The following is a 10,191-nucleotide window of genomic DNA, read 5'->3' as shown; positions in this document are numbered from 1 at the left end:
CTGTTTAGTCAATAGAATGATTCTAGTTCATTCCAAAAATTACTTGCCCCAAACACACAGAACACAGGAATGAGAATATATATATTTTTGAGGAAGCTTGTTGATGACCTGGGTAGTTTAGGCGGGTGCACGGGGCGCGGGAATCGAAGCAGGCACTATTACGGACAGCCACATCCGGGTCCTCCTTCCATAGGCTGCCCTTCGAGCCCGGGGCCCTTCAGGTAGGAGGTCTTGGATGACTTTGGACGTCCGTACTGCTTAGGTGCGGTGACTTCGTTCGGCCTTGCAGACTTGTTCTCGTCTTCCCAGCCCAAGGCCTCTCCCGCAACCATGCTCCGCCTGATCGTCAGTCAAGCCAGGAAGCACCCTAGTGTAAGTACCTGACCCCTTTAGCATTTTGTGTAGTATTGCGTCTTTAATATTTGGAGCTTCCTCCTTTATGGCCGCGTACCTTTCTCTGTACTGGAACTTCCTGTGCTACTTTCTGGGTTGCCCTAGGCGCTTGAGCTCTGACCTCCTGCAGCCAGCCTGCTTTGGGGGTTTGGAGCTGAGCGGCAGAAGGTGGGGTACCTTCAGACAAAAATGAGCTAGTGAGTAGTGGTGCATCATTCTGGTGGCTGCGCCTTTTTTGCTATTTAGACCGATGTAGCGGGATGGTCGAACGCTGTGTGGTTTGGAGATCAGCCAAGATCAGGTTTCCCAATTTGTTGTGCTGTGTGTTAGGATCATGTACTCACGACATTGAACGGCGAGGCCTTTTGGTAAGTGAGGGTCTGTGGTCTTCGAATCTTTGTTTTGAAAATTTTGGGGGTGGTGGTAGTGCAGATTTTAATCGCAGGTAAAGATTTTTTTGTAGCTGTTAATTTCCCCCAGCAAGTCAGTGTTCTGTAATCTTACAGCTTAATCACTCAATGTAGTTATTACCTTCAAGCCTGTTATCTATGCGTTAAATTGGCTGTATGTTTTCTTTATGCCTAAAACGGATATTTGATACTGGTGTTTCTGCGCATTCAAACTCTTATTTTAAGTAATTTGTTTTCCACGACGCCTATATTGAGGCAAACTTAAATATAAGGTGAAGAAGACTTGATCTGTTTTCTTGGAAATCTTTTAAGGTTCACCTTTATGCACATGTTACTACAAGGTCAAAAACATTTTTTTGAGGCTTGGCTAATAAATTATTGTAGCCTCTTTTTGTCAGTTTCTAGATGCTTCTAGTTACCTATTAATCTTGTCCATTTTGTGTTTGGTTCTAGTTGATCCCCCTCTTCGTATTTATTGGAGCGGGAGGTACTGGCGCAGGACTGTATCTCCTGCGTCTGGCTTTGTTCAATCCAGATGTCAGGTGAGTGTTTAAAAATGTTTAGAATGGTTTATCAAGTTGTTTTAGGAACCACAGTCTGTCTAGGGAGGCAACGTCAGGTCATAGAAAAGGCGCTCAATTTGGTGCTCATAGAGTAATTTGAAATCCCACTTTCATTTTTCCTAGATCATGGAATTATTTAAATTTGAGTCTCATTTCTCAGCAGTAGAGTAGAACTGCTGGTACCTATGTTGGAATGTTGTGAGGACTGGGAATATACTGTTTTTATAAAGTAACCGGGTTTACTGATTATTGTAATGCTTTTTGTCTCCTTTTCACAATAGATGTTGAAACTAGGAAACCCTTTTTTGAGGTTGAAAATAGGAAAAAAAACCAGATTGGTTCATTGTCATCCTATGTATATTTCTAGGTACTACTTAATAGATGAAATATTGATCTCTAGTAAAAAACCAACTACAAAATTTCCTTTGAGGCATAATTGCTTCAAGAAGCTTTGTGTTTCACTTTTTTTTGATTATGTGGGATTACTTATAGATCTGTTTTAGTTACATAATGAAGACAACACTTTTTCTACGAGAAAATGAGATCTATTCGAAATTTTAACTTCTTGAAAAGTACAAAACTGTTTCAGGTAATGTTTAATTATTTAACAATTATAATGTTTTGTTCATTTTAGTTGGGACAGAAAGAATAACCCAGAACCCTGGAACAAATTGGGTCCCAATGATCAATATAAGGTAAACTACACAATTATTTCAGAAGTGCTGGAAATTGTATTTTAATAAACTTTGTCATGGTGCTTTTGATACAGAATGAACAAGTAAAATTTCATTGTAATGAATTTTGAGCAGTTGCTAGATTATTCTGTGAAATAAAGATGGTATATTTTGCTAAGGATACTATTTACTTAGACTTTGGATGTGAAAAGATAATTTCTGTATTTTGATTTGGCTAGAAAAGAGCTAGTACTCTCTTTCACCAGTTTTTACATATTGCATAGACTAATGTAGTAATTCTCAAGTGTATGTAGTCCTCAGCCAGTGAGGTTGCTAAAACAGATTCTTTAGCTCTACCACCAGAAATTCTGATTGAATAGGTTGTTGTAGAAGGTCAAGAACTTGAATTTGTAATTAGGTTTCAGGTAATGATGATGCTTGCTGCTGATTCATAAACACCGCTTTGATTAGCACTGATGTAGTGGATGGTTGGGTTGTCTTATTTCTTCCTGGTGTGTTGAATATTTCAGGTGAGGGTTAGATGAGTAGCCAGTTTATTGAAAGTTATATTTTATCATGTCCTTCAAGATAAACTTTAAACATCTTCTCTTGAAGGTGGTTTGTGGAATTACTCTTTCAAAGAATGATATCATCCACTGAGACCATTATTTATTTTATTAAGATAAAATGAACATATAAAGTGATGCTTTGATGTATATGTTACAGTATGATTACTATAGTATTTACTTAATAAACACCTTTATTGCATCACATAATTTTTTTTGAGGGTTGAGAACCATTAAGATCTAGCTTTTTAGCAGCTTTTATGCTTATAAGACAATATTGTTGATTATACTTAACTATGCTGTTCATTAGGCCGCCAAAATTAATTTATATACTAATTGTGCTTGTCCTTTTAAATATCTTATCTATTCCCTCAGTGCCACAGGCCCTAGTAACCTTCATTTTGCTCTCTAATTTTGCAAATGTGGCTTTTTTCAGTCTCACTAATAAGCCATAATATACCCACTCTTTTAGTTTTCCTTTGTCTTCTCATATAATGTCCTCAGTTATACTTTTTTTTTTTAAAAGGTTTATTTCTGCACACAAGAACTTGGGTAAATTCTAGAGGTGTGGGGGCAGGGTGTGTATGAGAGGATTCACCAGAGACAGAATGGGGAGCAGAACAGGTAGATCAAATGAAATACATTGCTGAGGGGAGCATCTCCATGGCTGGGGATTGAACTTGTGCTGCTGTGGGTACCTTCATTGTACTACGACTTAATCCCTTGTGCCACCAGGAAGGCCCATCAGTCAGACATTTTATATCCAGTGGTGCCATGGCAAGTCAAGAGCATTTATTGGTGCCCCAAATAATACCCTTCAATATAACATTTTTGCCTATAAAAACAAACTCTTTCAATGTGGCGGGAAGTCAGCTTTTTAAGAATTTAATTCACATACCTTACTGTTTATTGATCTAAAGTGCATTAACTTGGGCCTCCCTGGTGATGGAGGGTTTGAAATCTCAGTACTATCAAGCTGTTGTCAGCCACTGCGGTCACGAGTATGAGTTTGATCCCACGTCTGGGAGCTGACCCACATGGTGCAGTAGACCTCTTCAGTCTTGTCTGCTGCTCCCCTCAGCAGTGTATTTCAGTAGATCCACCTGTTCTGATGGAACACTGTGTCTCACTGTCTCCTCCCTCACACCACTGGCTTGCACCCCTTTTCTTCTATATAAAAATAAATCTTTAAAAAAATAAAAGTCTGTGACTCAACTACATATATTTTCCACTATACCTGATTACTTCAAGAGAGAAGTAGTAGTTTGCTTAAGCACGCTTAAGATGCCCCCTTCCCAGTGAATACCCAGTACCCTGTAGCAGATATCCCTCCATGGGGAATTTGGATATTGGTGCTATCATTACTGCTGAAAGCTGCTTTTAAGATAATTGTCACTCTTTGCTGATTTCAGGCTTTTTTCTTAAGCTGATAATTTGACTGCTAAATCTTTAAACAGATCTCCCTATAGGAAGCAATTAAAAATGCACAGATGAGGCAAATTGAGCCTGTGTTAAAATTTGCCAAAAAAAAAAAAAAATGGCATCTTGTCTTACTTTACTCTTGTGAATGTGTTTAAGTTTATTTTAGAGAAAATGATCTTACATCCAACTGTTAACATGGAAAACAAACAAAAGCAGTACATAGTCTTTTGTCAAAGGATATACTGGAATCCTTTGGAAATGCATAGCCCCAAAAGCTCCCTGCATGATCCTAATAATGATCCCAGTTTTCAGTGTCCTTCAACATGTCAGTGTGAAGTTGTGTAAACTGGAAATGAAATGTTGCTGCAATAAAAATCTAATGTGTGTTGAATAGATTGAATTTTGAATAGTTATTACTGATATTAGAGATTGGAAAGATGGATCATAATATATAATGGCAAAATATTTAATAAAGTTGATCTAACATGGAAACAAACCATGTGCCTAAAGAACTTTTTATATGAAAAGATTTGGAGACAATATTTTATTGTTCCACTGCTGAATATATTTGCCAAAAGATGAGCTAACAGAAGAATGGGGAAATTTATCAAGAGAAGTAAGTGGGAGCCAACCCCAAAGACTTGAAAAGGGTAAAATATATGAATCCTGCAGTTGCTTTTTAACCCAAATAATGAGGTATAGACTATGTTATTCTGTCATTCATTGACCCTCATCTAAGAAACTTCTTTTTATGGCCCATTGACATCAAGTTTGGCCATGTGACTTGCTCTGCCAAATTGTAAGTGAGAAGTGCACCTGCCACTTTTGAACCAGTATCTGGGCGATTCCCCATTGTTCTTTGCCTTGAGACCAGATCTACACATTCAGCCCAGGATTGAATGAAGATAACATGGAGCAGACTTTTTATAAATGGCATATAATGAGTAAAAAATAAACCTTTGTTACTGCAAGCCACTAAGATTTGTATTAAAGTCCGACGAAAGCCAACTTAAATACAGACAACAGGGGGATTAATATAGGATTTAAGCATCAAAAGACCCAACAAAACTTACCAACTGAATGCCTTGATGCCAAGATCAGAATATACTATGCCTTCCCAGCTATCGTCAGAGACCTTTAAGGTAGCCATGATAAATGAGGAAAAGGATGAAGACATAGAAACTGAAAAATATGGCATATTTCAAATTTAAATTCTACAGGGAATTTTTATACTGGCATATGGAACTGAATTGAAGCAATTCCATCAGAAATCTGTTTAGTTTTGAGAAAATTGAAAAGGTACTGTGTCTGCATGAGTAGAGCCATGATCCAGCCAGGTAGTTTTTGGCAATTCATAAAACTTCAGTTGCCCCTTTTATGAACAAAGAATAAAAAAGTTGTTATAATTAAGATAACCATAAAGCTTTTGCCCACAGTGCCTGCATCTTTTTAAAAAGCCCAACATTATCATTTTCTATTTTCAGTTGCTTCATAGAACACTGCCAAATGAAAAATATAAACTTTATGGCTCATACATAATTCCTTTTTTTAAAAGTCCATGTGTATGTAGCCTTTACAGCCTAGAAGTTGGTTTTTGTTGTTGTTGTTGAATAAAATAAAAAATTTTCAATTAGAAAGGAAGACATTAGGTTTTGTTTTGAAAAATAAAGGTTTGAAGAAAAAATTATGAAATTCTTGCTTTATAAAAACCTTGAAGAAAAAAATTAATGTTTTTGCAGTTTTATTGCTAGCTTTTTTGGAGTTAAATGATGTGACCTTTAATTTTAGCACAACCTCTTGTAGGTTTTTTTGGGGGGAGGGGGACAAAAACCCAAGATTGTAGTCATATTTGGGCTTATGTGCAAATCTTAGTGCTTCCTTAGTAGAAACTCTGGAACAGTTTCAAATATAAATCATTAAAGAAAGTTAGAGAAGGTAGGTTTTTTTTTTTAAGCAATTATAGACTTCTAAAATATATTTTAATTGAATAAGAAAATTTCAGACAATGTTGCTTCTAACTGCAGTCATTTAAATACGATTTAAAAACAAAGATACAGTAATGTAAAAACTTTTTTACCATATGGTCTAGTGTTGGTTTGATACTGATGATTCTGGTTCAGAAGATTAAGGAAACTTATAAATAAGAGAAAATAGAAAAATCATTGAAGCAAGTCAGTGAAAAGTTAATGTAAGCAAACAACAAAGCATTACCGTACATTGCTAGCCTATTTTGGCTGCTTATAAATTAAATTACAGTACTTCACTAATCAAGTAAAAATGGTAGTTCTTAGTATTCCTCGATTTTGGACAGTCACCTATACAATTAGAGATGGAAGTGAAAGCATAAAAATTGGAAGTGTCAGAAGAATTTAATCACTTTGAAATTAAAGAACTTTTTGTTTCTAGCATACTAACACTTCGGAAGTATATTAACCTTACTAAAACCATTATTAAAGGACTGGAATGTTTGTACCTTTTACATTGTTAATTTTCTTAATTAAAAAATTAATGTATGCAATGTTACTATAGAAATTTAATAAAAATATTTTTAAAACTTACCATCTCTTGTGTATTTTGACAGATCCATCTAAAATATCTTTTTTCTTTTCCAAGTTCTACTCAGTGAATGTAGATTACAGCAAACTGAAGAAAGAAGGTCCAAACTTCTAAATGAGATAGTTCACTCTAAAGCTGCTTAAAATGAAGGTCTTCCAGAAGCCATCCGCACAATTTTCCACTTACCAGGAAATACTTCCCTCTCAATGCATGAAATCATGTTGGTGTATTGTGTAGGGATTTACACTGATTAATAAATATATCTGAAACTTGGTATGTGTCTCTCTTTAATCCTGAAAACCTGCTCTGAACTTTTTTTTTTTTTTTTAAAGATTTATCTATTTATTTGTACAGAACTGGGGTATAGGCCAGAGATGCGGAGGGTGAGAGAATTCACCAGAGACAGAGTGGGGAGCAGAACAGGCAGATCGACGAAGCACACTGCTGAGGGGAGCAGCGGGCGGGCCAGGAGAGGTCCGCCACGCCATGTGGTCTCCCCCGGGGCAGGCGGGAATCGAACTCATGCGGAAGTGGCTTTAGCTTCTTAGTGCAGTGCTTTAACCCGCTGCGCCACCAGGGAGGGCCTGCTCTGAACTTTTAAGTAGGCTATAGCAAATAAAATAGAACTTAAGGAATTTCTATAATTTGTGTGATCAAAAAATAAGACGAAGCTGTGCTGATAAAACACATCTGTGTATAGGTCATTGATAACTTTACTAGAGTAGATCTAACAACTGAAACTGGATATTACAAAAGTCAATCAGGAGGGATATTAAAACTTCTGTGCATTGGTAAAATAGAAATACTGAGTTTTGATACTGGCTGGTGTCAAAGTATGTGCCGTTGTAAACAATGGTTTTAACCATGGCATTCTCTTGGTGAAGATTTTCAAGATTTATCAAGTGGTGTGATGGGAATTGTAGTTTGATGTGAGTCTCATTGCTGACAGTGGAACTATTGGCTAAGAAATGTGGAAGATGTTTGTTGAGTGTTGGCAGATTTTCAAGGCCATAAAATACATGAGTAGCATTTTAAGATTGGGGAAATGTGAAATATCTTACTAAGTGGGCTATGGAATTGGAATTTGGATGGAAAAGATGTAAATGTGTGTATTTGTGTACCTCTTACCTGTTAACATGGCGTAGACCTTTTTGCTGAATCTCTGGTGATCCAGTAAATAGGACATTTCTTCAATGATGGCTGAACAAGAATTAACCATATCTCATTTATCGTCTTCACATCGGTATGTGCTTATATGTCACTCAGAAACTTCCATGGAACCTAGTACGATTTTGGATATTAATATGTAACGGATATTTCTGGTTCCCAACTGCTATTCACATTTTACATGTTAGGAACAGAAATAATTTGAATTGCATAGGTATTTTAATTTTTGTAAACTGTTGAAACAGACTTGGAATAGTGAAGTTCCTCAAATTAATTCTCAGAATATTTGAACCAGGTAGTCTTGAGAATAGAGTACCTTTCATTTAACTTGGTTATATTTTAAGTTTCTGGGTCTCTAATTTCCATCTGTAGTACAGGGTTTTTCAACCTGTTGATGCTCGTTAGATAATTGTGCTGTAATGGCACATCCTGTGAATTGCAGGAGTGATCCTTGCCTCTATTACCCTAGGCAGGTAGCACTCCTCCCCCACCTCGTGTGTGAAAAAAAATTCCTCCAGACATTGCCAGATGTTATCTAGGCAAAACTACCCAAGTCGACCCTTTTTGAGATCTGCTGTCGATACTTTGGTGTGAATTATATATAACTTTCACATCATCAGTGGGTGGCCTTAGTTGTAGCCAAGTAATGAGAAAAAACATCAGGTAGTAGTAAACACTGCAAAGAAATAGTAATAATAGTTTTTAGTATTAAAAAGTACAGATGCTTAGAAATTCTTGAATGTATTCCTAGATTTATCCATGTTTGAATGTTAACTTTGATGTGAAATAGTTTTTAAACTCATCCTATTAACTATTATTTGATAGCAATAGAACCTATGAAATTGCCCATGTTAATGTCTAATAGGCATCTCTACCATGCCCAGTTCTAAAATTATGCAAACTCCACAATTTTCAATCAAATTGCGTTATAGTTATATCATCCTTTTAGTAGTTCATTCTAAAATCCTGAATCTTTTTATGTTAACTTTTATCATACCTCATACTGTTAGTAGATCATGTTCTACTTACAAAACATTCAGTCTCACTTTTTAAACAAAATTCCTCAGTAATCACTTTGTTCCAAACTCATCATTAGTCTGGATTATTAAAATTACCTCTCCATTTGTCTTTCAGCTGAGAACCATCTCTTCTCAACATAGCCAAAATTAATATGCAGTCTAGAAAGGCATTCCTTTGCTTATAACTTGCCAGCATTTCCCCATTTCACTCAACAAAAAGCTGGGTAGTTAAAGTTTGACTTTATCTTACTAACACCAAATGGAATTTCTTAATCACCTGTATCAGGAGGCCTAGCCTAAGGTTTAAGGTTAGTCTTTTCTGGGCTTAGAATTTTCTTCTCCAGTTGCTGTCAAGAGCTTGTTTGCTTCTCACTGAGGTTAGCTCCTGTGTTACCTTTTCAGTTAAATCCTTGCCAGTGCAAAATTTCAAACTCTTAATCCTCATCACTTTCTATTTTTCATCTCAATACCTTAATTACTTTCTGATGTAATAAAAGTAACATTTTTTTTTAAAGATTTATTTATTTGTACATATAGAACCGGGGTACAGGCTAGAGGCTCAGGGGTGGTGATAGGCTTCACCAGAGACAGAGTGGGGAGCAGAACAGGCAGATCGACGAAGCACACTGCTGAGGGGAGCAGCGGGTGGGTCAGGAGAGGTCTGCCACACCATATAGTCACCTCCGGGGCAAGCGGGAATCAAACTCATGCGGAAGTGGCTTTAGCTTCTCAGTGCAGTGCTTTAACCCGCTGAGCCACCAGGGAGGGCCCAATAAAAGTAACATTTTATGTGAAGTATTTACCCACACTATAATGTAAGCTCCATGAGAGCAGGTATTTTTGTTTGCTTCGTTGATAGATCCTCAGCACCTAGAATGGTACCTAACACTTGCTATTTAATAAAAGCAAGTTCAGGTATATAGAAGAGGGCAGTCTTAAAAGTGTTTGCAAGTGACTTGATGGCAATAATCAAAATTTGAGATGATTTGAGTGCTTTTGCAAAAGTATTCTGCCTATATTTCTATCACCACTCTCGGTAATTTTATTAACAGTCATTTCCAAGGAAAGCATTATGTTTAAACTAAAAAACCTGTACTGGAATTCAAAGGTAATTCTACAACGTTTAATTTGAGATGAATCTGAGTGAGAAAAAAAGCCCAGATCCTTCGCTATTGAAAACAGATCTTTTGAAGTTGACAGTTCCAGATTTCTTTTTCCATTTTTCTTTCCAATTGTAAAAGCTATACATGTTCATGTATACAAGTATATATATTGAGAAAACATCCAAGTTTTGCTTGGAGTGGTGTGAAGTAAATGTTAGAATGCTGTTATGCAACCACTTTTCTCAAAGAGTGTTCAAATATCACATTCAGGACCCTCATTTTTTTTTTTATTACAAAGTTTATTTTTACATCATTTTG

The 10,191-nt window shown here is 36.4% G+C and overlaps 1 protein-coding gene across 1 annotated transcript; it reads left to right on the top strand.

Annotated features, from left to right (window-relative positions):
- The first annotated feature begins 210 nt into the window (after window positions 1-210).
- NDUFA4 (NDUFA4, mitochondrial complex associated) lies at window positions 211-6,858 on the top strand. Its single transcript, XM_004676722.2, has 4 exons — window positions 211-372; window positions 1,257-1,345; window positions 2,001-2,061; window positions 6,642-6,858. Exons 1-4 carry the CDS (start codon window positions 331-333, stop codon window positions 6,696-6,698), a joined length of 249 nt encoding a protein of 82 aa, XP_004676779.1. The 5' UTR covers window positions 211-330; the 3' UTR covers window positions 6,699-6,858.
- Window positions 6,859-10,191: the final 3,333 nt, after the last annotated feature.

The sequence above is a fragment of the Condylura cristata genome, unplaced genomic scaffold, assembly GCF_000260355.1.
Source record: "Condylura cristata isolate star-nosed mole 26May11 unplaced genomic scaffold, ConCri1.0 scaffold00005, whole genome shotgun sequence".
NCBI lineage: Eukaryota > Metazoa > Chordata > Mammalia > Eulipotyphla > Talpidae > Condylura > Condylura cristata.
This window is presented reverse-complemented; position numbering and strand designations above follow the sequence as displayed.

Bases quoted from the DNA above. Each gene is read 5' to 3' on its own strand.
- NDUFA4 (XM_004676722.2), top strand. From the start codon at position 331: ATGCTCCGCCTGATCGTCAGTCAAGCCAGGAAGCACCCTAGT. The intron at 373-1,256 runs GTAAGTACCTGA...GTTTGGTTCTAG, and splicing joins AAGCCAGGAAGCACCCTAGT to TTGATCCCCCTCTTCGTATT. The intron at 1,346-2,000 runs GTGAGTGTTTAA...TGTTCATTTTAG, and splicing joins TTGTTCAATCCAGATGTCAG to TTGGGACAGAAAGAATAACC.